Source organism: Oncorhynchus nerka, linkage group LG14 (assembly GCF_034236695.1).
Source record: "Oncorhynchus nerka isolate Pitt River linkage group LG14, Oner_Uvic_2.0, whole genome shotgun sequence".
NCBI classification, from domain to species: Eukaryota; Metazoa; Chordata; class Actinopteri; order Salmoniformes; family Salmonidae; genus Oncorhynchus; species Oncorhynchus nerka.
This window is the reverse complement of record NC_088409.1, coordinates 80,723,282-80,737,670: the sequence shown is the minus strand read 5'-3', so window position 1 is coordinate 80,737,670 and position 14,389 is coordinate 80,723,282. Positions and strand designations below refer to the sequence as shown.

The 14,389-nt window shown below is 44.4% G+C and overlaps 2 protein-coding genes across 2 annotated transcripts in view; both read left to right on the top strand.

Annotated features, from left to right (window-relative positions):
- Positions 1 to 7,043, top strand: LOC115142206 (alkaline phosphatase, germ cell type-like). Its single transcript, XM_029681665.2, has 5 exons — positions 1 to 279; positions 1,053 to 1,176; positions 2,013 to 2,178; positions 6,241 to 6,357; positions 6,532 to 7,043. Exons 1-5 carry the CDS (start codon positions 218 to 220, stop codon positions 6,837 to 6,839), a joined length of 777 nt encoding a protein of 258 aa, XP_029537525.1. The 5' UTR covers positions 1 to 217; the 3' UTR covers positions 6,840 to 7,043.
- Positions 7,044 to 11,051: 4,008 nt separating this feature from the next.
- The window catches only part of LOC115141956 (protein FAM131A-like), a 30,355-nt gene continuing 27,017 nt past the window's right edge, over positions 11,052 to 14,389 (top strand). Inside the window, 1 exon segment of the mRNA XM_065000479.1 lies at positions 11,052 to 11,257. The gene's annotated coding sequence lies outside the window, so the exon portion shown is untranslated.

The following is a 14,389-nucleotide window of genomic DNA, read 5'->3' as shown; positions in this document are numbered from 1 at the left end:
TTCGGTGGGTCTATTGTTGAAGCTGTTAACCACTGGTTGGCCAGAATCAGTGGGGAGATCCCAAAGATACTAAATGGTGTGTGGCCTATGGTCAGTATCAGTCAGTTTTATGACCTGCCATTACAAATGACTGACGGTAAGGGAGGGCTGGAATATATTCCTCTGTTTCTCTGAGGGGTGATCAGAGAGAAGAACTGTCTTCTCTTTAGACATCATCATGGAAGCTGTCCATCGTGGCCCTGTGTCTGCTGGGAGTTTTGGGTTCAACCACAGCCAAAGGTAAGAAACCTGTCCAACACACCTTTACAGTGGATGGTCACCTGGCCTGACTTCTCATCGACTTACTTCTAGACATTCACTATTACTTTCTTCTGAGTTTTGTTTTTCATGATATGCACTCCTTTCATTGGTTTCTACTTTCCCTCTCCTCTCAAACCTTCGCACTCTCTCCTTTCAAGAACATATCTCCTCACTCCACCCCCAGTCTTTCTCACCTGATCTCGCTCTTCTCCTACTCTTCCCTCTGATCTCCTCTTACTTGTCTTAAACTTCTAAACTCTTAAGTCCTCTTCTTTCACTCCTCTGTTCATCCTCCTCTCTCACCTTGCTACACAAGTTCTTCTGAATCTGCCAAATCAACGAAGTAGGAAACAACTATCTGCGGTCCTAATGGAACAGGACGGACTTTAACGCTGTGGACCCTGACACCACTGACTACCTTATGGGTGACTATTACTCTCCCTGCTCTGCTCTCTTCCTGCAGTAAAGAATTGTAGTATTCTGGAAAGCTGGGTATTTGGAGGTCACAACAAACAGTACTGCTGATGCTTACTGTATATCAATAGACACTGCAGTGTCCTTGGTTCTTTCACTTTCTTACACTTTGGAATAGAGTACCTCATCCTGCCTTACCTATTCTTACATCACTTAGCCTACATATTTATTGTTAACATTGACTGACCCCTTTTATCACACATCATTTTCACGGGCTGAAGCACACTGAGTACGATCTCACTCTTTTTTTCTTACCTGATGAACCCTGTTCCCTGCAGCCCTGTGACCTGCACTTTTACGTGGAGAGAGACCCCACCATGGACCCGTCCATTGCTGAGACCACAGGAAACGCCATCCGCATCCTCAACAAAAACCCCAAGCGATTCTTCCTCCTGGTGCAAGGTGAGCAAAGGGTTAACCAAGCTGTCAGTCAATGAATCGATCCATAAACCCAATCCCAACAGGTTCCTCTTTGAAATGGGTGTATGGTTGTTTGTTAAAATGGAATCAATCTATTGAGTGAATAATCACACCACTTGCTTATATAATTGAACACCAAGATGCATTGATTTCAAAGTGTGTGTAACCTTGTTTTTGTATCTTGCCTCAATATAGAGGGTAGTTAGTTGCGGTGCTGATGCTGTGTGCCTCTCAGCAAGACAGTTAGGGACTGCAGTACACTACATGTATCTGCAGACTGTAGTAGGATCTGCATGGGTTTGCCGCAGTGTGAGGAGGGGGAACATTATGTTGGGATGCGACATATTACTGTTCTACAGCGGTGGCTCTTGGGCCCAGGCCCTCATCCATCCTACCTTCAATCTGAGACACCATCCTGGGACCTGATTGTGCTGTTGAGCGTCTTGCATCTTCAACAATGAGTTTTAAATAACACATCGCAGCAGGCTTTAAATAGAGCTGGGCATATGGTGCACCGTACCCTCTTCTCCTGCTCCCTGGGGATCCAACATATTAGTCCAACTCCTCTCCACTTTCTGACTGCACTGATGAGGAGAACAGGAGCTAGGTTGGTTTTACTTGGCTAAGTTACACTTGTAGTAGAGTAATTTCAACTTTACTCCTTGTCCCTTACACACAGACCTACGGTCAGCTTACCTTCCCCCAATCTTAACCTTAAATCATTAGAGATGACACCACAATCCTGAGCTGAGATCAGTGTTTATGGGTAACTTTATCCTTCTCTTTCTCTCTCTGTGTCACGTGGGCGTATCGACCAGGGCCTCCATGCCAGCAGAGGCTTGCAAGAGACGGTTGCCTTTGACAACGACGTCGCCAAGGGCCTGGAGCTGACCAATGAGGAGGAAACTCTCACCCTGTTGACAGCTGGCCACTCCCACGCCTTCACCTTCAATGGATACCCCTTCAGAGGCCTAAGCATTCTGGGTAAGCAATGACCTCACAAAAACAACTTTCTTCATGGATTATGGTTGGTTTTCCCCATAGAGTTATTGTTGGTTATTTTAGTCATCATTCTGAATATAGGGCTTTTCCACTGCAGTGTTTTTTATCATTAAAGGGATGTTTGGTCAGCTGTTTTCAGTGGTTCCATGATTAGATGTTTGGGTCAGGTCATGCTAAGTTTATGAAATTATCAATAGTCATGTTGCATTAGTTTAGTAATGTGCTTATGTAGTGAAGCAGTAAGAATCTCCCCCCTTTACATACACTCACCCTTCCTCTGTGGACAGGAACATCCTCATTCTGACAGATCTCCCCCACCTTCCTGCTCTGTACCCAGGGTTGCCATGACTGCAGTTTTCCGGTCAAATTGGGATACTTTGAAAACGACTAGGGCTACTTCTAAATTGCAACATATCACCCTGCTAGAACTGATAGAACGGTGAGAAAGCATTGGAAAATTATTTAAGGCCACTACAGCACTTTAAACTACCTCTGAGCAAATTGTTCTACAGTCAACTGTTCTAATGTCGACTTTTCTTATGGATAACCATATCAGGCGAAGGGTTTTACTCATGCTCAGTTCTAGGGTCTGGAGTGCTGTGCGAGTGGGAATTTGAAATGGAAGGTCTGGAACTCCCTGGCGTGCTTCTGTTATGGAAAAAAAGTCCATAATGAAATTAGATTAAATGTATAGAATGATAGGGTGCATTAGAGCTACCAGCCTCAGATTGCAGGCTAAATAAATGCTTCACAGAGTTCAAGTAACGGACACATCTCAATATCGACTGTTCAGAGGAGACTGCGTGAGTCAGGCCTTCATGGTCAAATTGTTGCAAAGAAACCACTACTAAAGGACAAGAAGAAGAGACTTGCTTTGGCCAAGGAACACCAGCAATGGACATTAGACCGGTGGATATCTGTCCATTGGTCTGATGAGTCCAAATTTGATATTTTTGGAGGAGGAGGTGTGATGGTCCTTTGCTGGTGACACTGTCAGTGATTTGTTTAGAATTCAAGGCACACTTAACCAGCATGGCTACCACAGCATTCTGCAGCGATACGCCATCCCGTATGGTTTGCACTTTTCAACAGGACAATGACCCAAAACACACCTCCAGGCTGTGTAAGGGCTATTTGACCGAGAAGGAGAGTGATGGAGTGCTGCATCAGATGACCTGGCCTCCACAATCACTTATCCTCAACCCAATTAAGATGGTTTGGGATGATGGAGTAGCAGTCAGACGTCTTGGTCCTTCGTCTTGTCGTGTCCCATGTATATATCTTTGTATATATATATTTTTTACATCTCTGTATATATATTTTTCTTCGCATATCTTTTTTATATGTTTCTAAACCTCAACTTCAAGATACTCTCCTGCAACCCGCCTCACCCAATGTGGTGTGGATCTGTTTTTTCTAAAGTATTTTTATTTACCTCAGAACTGGAATCCCCCAACAGAAGCTAGCCAGCTCAGTAGCTACTAGCTAGTAGTCAGCTAACCACTGCTAGCGGTCATCAGATAACCTTTAGCTCGGAAAGCTCTTGCGAGTTTGTACAATGCGACTCAAACCAGAGCATACTGTACCTATTTTCTCTCCATATCCCCAGATTCCTTCCGCAAGCCCTGAACCTTTTCACCCGGACCATTGCAGCTAGCTAGATGCAATCCGAGTGACTACTCCTGGCAAATGTCTGTCCCGAAGCAAGCACCAATTAGCCTGGAGCTAGCCAATGCTAAACCCATTCTCCCGGTGAGCTGAAGAGGCCCATCAGCCACTCCTGGGTTACAATACCCGCACTCCTTCTATTGCCGGTACGGGGCACGGAACCCCGCCGACCCTTCACAACTGGACTACCGACGTAACCTGCTCGGGGGGGGGTACTCAACTGGCCCCTACACCGCGATGTCCCCTGAATGCCCATCTGCTAGCCTGCTAGCCACTTTCTAAGGTCTTCGAAAGCCAAGTTAACAGACAGATTACCGACCATTTCAAATCCCACCGTACCTTCTCTGCTATGCAATATGGTTTCAGAGCTGGTCATGGGTGCACCTCAGCCACGCTCAAGGTCCTAAACGATATCATAACCGCCATCGAAAAGAGACATTACTGTGCAGCCGTATTCATCGACCTGGCCAAGGTCTTCGACTCTGTCAATCACCACATTCTTATCGGCAGAATCAACAGCCTTGGTTTCTGAAATGATTGCCACGCCTGGTTCACCAACTACTTCTCTGATAGAGTTCAGTGTGCCGGACCTGTGGCAGTCTCTATGAGGTGCCACAGGGTTCAAATCGAGGGCAGACTCTTCTCCGTGTTGTCACCAAAGTCCTATATATCACCTACCACTGCGACCTGTATGCTCTCGATGGCTGGCCCTCGCTTCACTCACCGCCAAATCCACTGGCTCCAGGTCATCAACAAGTCTCTGCTAAGTAAAGCCCCGCCTTACCTCCGCTCACTGGTCACCATGGACTGCAAAAATCACTGAAGCTGGAGACTCATCTCTCCCTCACTAGCTTTAAGCACCAGCTGTCAGAGCAGCTCACAGATCACTGCACCTGTACATAGCCCATCTGTAAATAGCCCATCCAACTACCTCATCCCCATACTGTATTTATTTATTTATCTTGCTCCTTTGCATCCCAGTATCTCTACTTGCACATTCATCTTCTGCACATTTACCATTCCAGTGTTTAATTGCTATATTGTAATTACTTCACCACCTTGGCCTATTTATTGCCTTCCCTCCCTTATCCTACCTCATTTGCACACACTGTATATGAGCTTTTTCTACTGTATTATTGGATTTTACGTTTGTTTATTCCATGTGTAACTGTGTTGTTGTATGTGTCGAACTGCTTTGCTTTATCTTGGCCAGGTCGCAGTTGTAAATGAGAACTTGTTCTCAACTAGCCTACCAGGTTAAATGAAGGTGAAATAAAAAATAAAAAATTAGTTGGACCGCAGAGTGAAGGAAAAGCAGCCAACAAGTGCTCAGCATATGTAAGAACTCTGTCAAGACTGTTTGAAAAGCATTCCTCATGAAGCTGGTTGAGAGAATGCCAAGAGTGTGCAAAGCTGTCATCAAGGCAAAGGTTGGCTACTTTGAAGAATCTCAAATATTAAATATATTTGGATTTGTTTAACACTTTCTTGGTTACTACATGATTCCATATGTGTTATTTCATAGTTTTTGTCTTCACTATTATAGAAAATAGTAAAATAAAGAAAAACCCTTGAATGAGTAGGAGTCCAAACTTTTGACTGGTACTGTATGTTGAAATGACAATATAACTGGAGTCATTGCAAATCAATTTGCCACTTGTGTAGCCTACCTGGAGCTGCAAACATATTTAATAAATAGCCTAGCACCCTGTCTGCTCCCCCCTTTCCCAAGGTGTCACCCCTCACAGCTATGTTTACCTCCGAGGTGGTGGTGTGCTCCAGTAGACTGCCTCAGCCTCTGCCCGGGAGATGCCACTGGCACTTTGACATTTCCTCTCCCCTGCAATTACAGAGGAAAACAAACAGCTTAGATCTTTCTCTTTCCCTGCCTCCCCTCTGCCTCTCCCTCCCTATTCTCTCTCCCTCCCCTTTCCACCTCTCCCTCTCTCCATCACTCCCTCTGAGGCTCGCCAGCATTCAGGCCTCCCTCCCTCCTTTCTCCTTCCACCTCTCCCTCTCTCTCTCTGAGGCTCCCCTTTGTTCAGCCCTCTCTCTCTGTCTCTCTGTCTCTGACTCCCCATTGTTCATCCCTCTCTCTCTGTCTCTCTGTCTCTGACTCCCCATTGTTCAGCCCTGTCTCTCTCTCACTCTCTGTATGTGTATGGCTCCCCAGTGGTCCAGCCTCCCAGGTCTTGGTGATTAATGCAGTAGTGAAACACTGCGCAGTTCATCAGTAGGGGCTGGAGAGTCTAGTACTTCATCTGAAGACTCAACAACCTGCTCGGCCCCTAGCTCCCCCAGGACACGCTCCTCTCTCACTGTGTGTGTGTAAGACCTTTCAATTGTGATTAACCCAGCTGTGTGTGTGTTTCACAGGGAAATCTCCTCTGTATGGGAAGGATATGCTGCCTTACACAACCGTGATGTACGGAAACGGCCCTGGATACAAAGTTGTAGACAACAAGCGCCCTGACAGCCATAAAGTGGACACAAGTAAGAAACCAAAACTAGTATCTGTTCTTATATAGTTTTCCTCTCTGTACAATCATCCCTTCTCCTTTGACCTTCTTTATAAATATTCCTCCTGCTGGATGTTTATCTCTCCAGTCCATATTCACATATTTATTCATCTCTCTCCTCTCCTCCCCCTCTCTTTCTCTTGGTCAGAGTGGAAGGACTACATGCAGCTGTCTGCAGTGCCCCTGGACCTTGAGACCCATGGTGGGGAGGACGTGGTGGTACTGGCCCACGTCCCCATGGCCCACCTCTTCCACTGGGTCCAGGAGCAAAGTTACCTGGCCCATGCCATGGCTTACACTGGCTGTGTGGGATGGGACCTCAGGCACTGTGAAGGTAGACCTCAACACACCAACAGGATCCTCATCACTACTACTGCTGATGACAGGAACAGTGCACCATCCCAGGTCCCCTCCATCTCTCTGGTTACTGCCCTACTGGCTGCACTGCTGCAATGAGAGACTGGTGGAGGTGGAGAAGTGGGAGGGAGAGTAAGAGAATGAAAGTAGAATAAAAGAGATCCATCTGTTCTCTTAAACAAATACATGTGCTTTTTAACAATATGATTTTGTCAAATGATTGTAAATTATGAGAATACTCACATTTGTATGTTTATTTAAATAAATAATATTTTTGCTGCTAATAAAAAGTATATGGACTAGAAGATGACCGTTCTGCCAACTTTGTCTTCATTTCAGCCCTGAGTCAATAATAACACGTTGGTTAGTCAGAGGAAAAGTGCTGTTGGCCTATTTAGCAGTGTGAGGAAACCATAGAAGGATTAGGATTGGGGAATGACTAGTTCCCTCCTGGCGGCCAAAGCCGTTTGATCTCCTATTCTAATATCTGCGTCGCTAATTGAGGATAGAGGGCGCCAAGTGTTTGATGACATTACTACAGAAGGCCATTAATAATGCACAATATTTAAAGATCACCTATTTCCGTCGCATAATGACAGATTATGGTAATTATTTTGTACAGCTGTTGCAGAATTTGGCTATTACGAGTGTACGGACCCTCATTGCACCCCATTTTCTCTTATTTTTAAAGCATCCGGTCATTTCCTTGTAGTTGTAGACACCCTTCAAACTATTGCCATTGTATTTGTGTAATTTTATAATCCACCATCCGCGTAGACTACTTGTCGAACAAATAAGAGGACCACAATGGAAATGAGTCTGTAGACTACTTGTCGAACAAATAAGAGGACCACAATGGAAATGAATCTGTAGACTACTTGTCGAAAAAAATAAGAGGACCACAATGGAAATGAGTCTGTAGACTACTTGTCGAACAAATAAGAGGACCACAATGGAAATGAGTCTGTAGACTACTTGTGTTTTGTGTTACGTTAGCCTACTGTGTACTGCTATCTCAGCCAAGCCTAGACAATTGATTGAGTTTATTAAAATACTTAGTTGGATCTCAGAGCTATTAATTGCAATATAGCCTTAGCAAATCTATCGTGTGCGTCTGGCTTCATGCTGCATCACTCCGCTGCACCGCGTAACAGGCCTTCTCTTGACTCAGGTGTTGTTACACAATACGGCCTTTTGGTGCCGCTAGAACACAAATAAATCAGCTGTGTGTGTGTGTGTGTGTGTGTGTGTGTGTGTGTGTGTGTGTGTGTGTGTGTGTGTGTGGCGCGCAACGGTGGGTGTAAGGTATTGGACAGGTAGGGTATCAGGGAAGGGTGAAGGTGTTATAGAGGGAAAAATATACAACAAGCCGTCTACACTCAAAATAAATAGGGATTCAACAAGGTTCTTGCAGGAACCTAACTGCCCAACTGAAGTATTTTTATTTGGATTTGAGAAGACAGCAGGTGCAGGCACTTAAATTGAGATCTTTCCATTTTTCAGTTAAGGTAAGGATTCTCCTTTTATGATCTAAAATGATATTGTTTTTGATGATACCATCTATCTTTTCATATTACTGCAAATTGCGGTCTTATTTCACACTTTCTCCCTATTAAAACATTCTGAAAATGTACACAAGTCGATGGATATTGTTTAACAGAGGTAAGAAATGTTAAAGAAATAGCTGCATTGGGCACAGATGACTGAACTGCTGACTTATTTGTGTGTGTCTGCAGGTATTCTGACGAGGAGGCACACAATGGACACTGTCAAGTTGATAAGGCTAGTGGAACCTGACTACCCATGTATCACCAGACTGGAAAAATGTGTCTCTGAATATGATTAAATATGTCATTGTAATACAATTGGTATGGGTTGTCTCATAAATCTATGCAGATCACATATATCATCTACAATTAATTTGAATGAATGGCTTCTCTAAAACCTTATAGGAATCAGTCACAGCAGCCATCTTCCTCCTCCCTGACCTCTTCAATGAAGATCCCAGAGGTCTCTACATTATGGACGAGGTATGTCTATGAAAACCTGTCAAAAGTGAAGTTTTTTCAGTCACATACTTTTTACCACAAAAAAACAAGATATGACTACTGATGTACACGTTTTGTTAATCATCTGTATAATGATATATATGTTATATTCAGTCTTCACCCTCCCTACACCTCTGATGAATATAACAGGAAACCTGTTTGATCACCATGCACTGCAAAACGATTCTGGATATGGATATCCTACAGAGGGCATCAACACGCCAGAGGATATACCTATTGGACTTGCGGCTGGGAGTGTGCCTCAATTTTATTTTTGTATTCTGCTTTGCCACTAAAATCATATCATAAACTGGGTGGTTCGAGGCCTTAATGCTGTATACCACGGGTATGGCAAAACATGTATTTGTACTGCTCTAATTACAGCGGTGCTGTAAAGACTTTAGTATTGGTATAACTTGCCACGGGTGGAATCTGAGTATGTACGCCTATTTTGACCGCTTTTAGCTCAATTCCACCGCACCACGTTGGCTGTCCATAATAACTGTGAGAGGTTTCACCTGGCTAGAGCTAGTGATTTTTAAAATAAACGATCGCAAACGTTTCCTCGCTTCCAGAGCGAGAAGGGCAGAGAGGTAGACCACCACAGCGCGATGTACGCTAGCCATGCACCTGCTGCTGTTGTTTTAGTCATCCTGATACGTCTATTAGAACCCCTCCAACAAAGCTTTCCAAATGCCCCTGCAAATTGTGCGAGTATGTGAGTGAGAGAAAATTAGTAGGCCATATATTAGAGATACAGAGCGAAATACCATTACTGTGTCCTCCTTCCTTCCTTCTCACATCAATACTTCTGTCCAATACACTATAGTATCACATATGGAGTTTCCTCATTACTCAGGCCTGATTAAGTCACAGACCCGAAGGTTGTGGAGCTTCACTGCGTTATTTTCTCATTTCCATCGAAACACCGCGCATTTATCTAGGTTATTTTTTACTTTTCACCCCTTTAGATCCCTGGTAGGAGCTGCACCTCATACGAACGCTTTCTGTGAAACGATAATGTCAGGCAGGCGCATTAGAAGAAGTGAGTACGTGGGTCAGCAGCAGCTCGAACGAGCTATGTTTAGCGTCATGGTGGGCGTTTAAGAGAGAAGAGGACTGGAGATGTTACAATGCATGCAGGCCTACTTTTTTAAATGCTTTGTGCGTCGTGTCACCTATATCCCATTGCCTAGTATAAGGCAAGGCTAAGTATGGTCTAAAGGCTTAGCAATATGCAAAGCACATAACTTAGGTTACTGCCTTTCTAGGGAGTATTTCCTAGCCACAGGGCTTCTACATCTGCATTGCTCTCTGGGGTTTTAGGCGCGGTTTCTGTATAAGCACTTTGTGACAACTGCTGTTGTAAAAATAGCTTTATAAGTAAATGTGATTGACTGATAGCCTGTCTATGTATGGTCTTGACCACCTGCCGACTGGCCGTAGCTATGTATTTCACTTTTCACACACTGAATAACCAAATAGGGGGGAGAGTGGTCTTTGTCCCTAAGATGTCGGCATAAATACGAGAATAACCAAAACGTACTCCTGATTCCGGATTCTTTCGTGAAATGCCTAAGTGTTGCATTTTGCCAGGCCGGACAATTATAAGCTTTCATCTTTAAAAGCTATGCTTGTAAAGTTTTAATCAGGCCTTGCATATTTAACTAGACCCTACCCACAGGAGGTGAGTTAGATCAGTTGAACAAATTGTAATAAGTTATCTCAGTGGGCTTTCATCGGCCCTCACTAAAATCGCATCTGCTGAGAAATGCAACTTTGAATTGAGAACATAAATCCCGAACTATTTATTTCTCCACTTCTACCCCCTCCCCTTTCTGAAATGCGCTGGTCCTTCCACTGTGACATCCTCCAATCAGCTCTCTTTCCGCGTCCAGTAGAGCGAAAAGGGAGGTGGAAACTCAGCCTTGTGTATAAAGTCAGTTTTCGGATTTTTATACTAATGCAACCTGCAACTATTCTGCTAGCCAAGGCCAAGTGACGCTAGTAGGCTAGAGCTACACGAAGAACGTGGGGCGACCCCTTGCTGGTGTATGGATTTCACTGGCGTGTGACAACGAGGGGGGAACCTCCACCAGCGGAGCGTAAAGCCAATGCTCCTGCCGCCGCCTCGTAGCCCAAGCAGACGTGCGCTGTCCAGCCGCCGTGGTGCTGAAACACCAGCATCGATCCTTCCCTCAGTGACGTAGGGAGAGAGGGGTTCGGTTAGGCTACAAACAGGTAGATTAATTTTGTAATAGTAAAACTGCACAAAGACTACACAGAAGCCATGATGAAAATGCAGAACTTGCAAGCAAGCAAAACAGTAACAAAAAGCAAGTGAAAACGGGGACGAACGTGCTGGACTTTTCCCCGCCCTCGGCGTCACACGAGGGGTCTGAGCAGCACGCGGTATCCTTGCGGAACCCAGAGAAGACTCCCGGGAGAGAGAGACTTCAGATCTATAAGGTACGCTCAGGTCGTTTTTGCAGAAAGAAAACGGGTGTGGGTTAGGCTACTCGTCTAAGAAGCGAAAATGGGCTGTGTTGGTTCCAAAACGCCAGTTGGTAAGAGTTCTTCAATTTTGTTGTGATCCTAAAAGCACGTCCCAGACAGCCTGATTTGTGCATACATGGAATTGTGTAAATTGGGCTGCTTGTGAAGTCTTGTGCACGGAAAATATAAGAGGTGCAATGAGTCGTTTGTGTATTGAACTAGACTGTAACCCTTGCTTTCATCTTTGAGATTAGAGATTTATAAATTGACCAGAAATATGTTGACAATATTCAATCAGTTGAGAATAGGGAGGGACGGGAGCTTTCTTCTGGAGAAGCTGCAGCAGATGAGGATGGAGTGCTAGCATCAAGATGCCGCGAGAGCTGATCTCATATCTTTTTGTTGGGCGCGCGAGGCAGGAGAGAGTGAAGTGCTTTTTCTGCTGTTAAAGGATGCGGAGCTGAAGGTTTTATGTTTGAATGACAAGACTCTTCCGGCCGGCACCATGGTTTTGACCGCATTGACCCAGTTTAGCTGGAAGGTAAGACAGCATATTGCTCTTATCTACGCTTTCTGTCGTGATGTTATCTGGGCTATTACAAGAGCTATTCTTACAGACATGGATTTATAGCCGTCATTCAGCATAACATCGTTGAATTGACTAAAGCTGTAATTAGTCATTTTTAAGAAATAGGGGGCTACCCTCGTTCGGAAACGCATAATTTGAATAAAATATATCACTGTGTTGGGAAATAGGCTACATAGCCCACAGACTGATTTGCTATTTCCGATTGATGAGCTTCCTCGGTTGACACCGCAGTTGTCATGTTCTCCCGCTTGTTGTTTACAATATTCTGCCAGTCTTTCGGTCTCAGTCCGCCTAGTCGATGAAGCTCTACGTGCCTTCCCGTCTCCTCTTCAATGGTGTTTCCCACCGAACGATCCCTCGCTCCTTCCTGGGAATTAATTTGATGGGGCCTTGCAGAAGCGATAAATCACACGCTCTCCCCACATCCATCCATCAGTGCAAACAACCATGTAATCGCACACACACACACAGCAAGCGAAATACAATATTTTTTAGCAATATAAACAAACCAGTGATGATCTATTTGATATGCATATAAATCTGGAAGCCAGCCCCCCTAATTGCTTATCAATGATTTGCTCCTTCAGACCCTTGATAGTGACTTGTAGGCTAATGTGCTACCATCGCCAGAGCGCCTATCAGCACTTGTCAGGACTGTGACATGTCAATGTAATCATATTGCTGTCCATACTACTGACTTAGATGGGCTGCTTCAAGCGTTCTGTCTTTGTAGCGTTCTGTGTCGTGCATGGCTGTCAGTGTCACCCCAGTAATAGCCTACAGAGTCCTGTCGTTGTTGTAGGCTACAAGACAAGACCCAGTTGTTTGCCCATTATAACTCTATGTAGATGACATCACCACGCAGCTCGCCTTGACATAATTATGTTGATTTCCTCTTAAGTCTTTCAGTGAGCCGGGAAGACAGGACGCGCACGGCCATGGTCTATGTATTGTTTCCACGACAACGACAGAAAGCAAGACACCTAAAAGCGTAATAGACACTTGCTCTTCAAGCAGATACATGTACATTTAAAATACACTGATATCTAAGGCTAGGTGGATAAAAAAGCATACATGAACTATAAAAGATATAGCATAGAGCAAATAAAAAAATTATGCAAATATGACGGATGTCCGCGAGCCTTTCATTTCCTGGTGCTCCGCTCTCTTTTGATACACGCGGCCGCATAGACACGGTTGCACGACCTGACGTCGTTAGCCCTTCAATTTGCCGATTGTAAGAAGACAATCGACAAAAGTCCTAGGCTATGCCTATATGATTACAACGCTCTACCCCCCCCCCCCCCCGTAGTTTTCTCTAGGCTACATAGGCTTTTGAATCTGTTTTTATTTTATTTCGTCCTATTTTTTTTACAGATTGGTCCTCATTGCATTTCTCTGTGGACCAGGGACTTTATGGAATCATCGAGGTTGCCATGAGACACGATCACATATGGGATGCGGTATTGCCTTTGATTCATTTGTTTATTTAAGGTCTTATATCATTAGGCTACAGTAGGCCTACATGTTGTTTGTGTTGTGGGGCTACTACTGTGATTTAAAAAAAAGGTCATAACCTGATCCATTTGTCATTCCAGAGGCAAGTGAAAATCATTGTTTACATGGCAGATATTAGACATCTAAATATTGCCATTTAGCTCGGCGGTAGTGCGGGTTGGTAGGCTTTTTGTGTTATGGGTTTGCTAATTCTCACCAACACGATCTCAGCATCAAGTCGATTCCGTCGTCATAGAAACGGTTAATGAGGTGTGTGTCTCTCTGTGTGTGATCCAGGGGGGTAACAGAGTGGGCATTACATGTCTCGTCTACCCCAAAGCAATCTGTATGTGTGAGGGTTGGAAACCAACACACATCAAAAGGGAGCCACCGGGTCAAATGACAAACCAACACCTTCCAAGCCCCTTCCATGAATCTAATTTACCAAACAGCGCGTGGATCCATCACCTATCCGAACAATACTTTAATTAGCGAGCCAGCCATGGATTCCAAGATACAAAACACCCCGAGGCATTTGATCCCAACACATCCAATTAAATGGCAGATATTGAATCCTCCTGGCGCGAGCAACTTGAGCTCGTAAGTGATGAGGCCAGATATATTGGGCGTAATATCAGAGATGGGTGCGGCGACTAATCGAGCGAAGAAGAGTTCTTTTCACATGCTGTAACTAGAAACTGTTCTCTTGAGAGGAAAGCAAAGAAGTTATCCTTTGACATTATAGACCCACTCTGATTACTGAAAGGAAATATCCAGTAGAGACTGAGGTTTTTGTAATCAACTGATACTAAATGGCACTTGTCATTCATTATTGGCACTTGCATGGTTGATTATCTAGTCATGTTGCACTCAGCCCCACAAGCCTATCCATTGAAAACAGCGATCACACTGCACTGGAGACTAGAAGCTGTCCAAGTGCTGAAACACCTATAGGGCATTTCCATGCTTAAGTTTTGCAATCTTGGTCCATCCTTCAGAGATAAGTTTAACAAATAGAA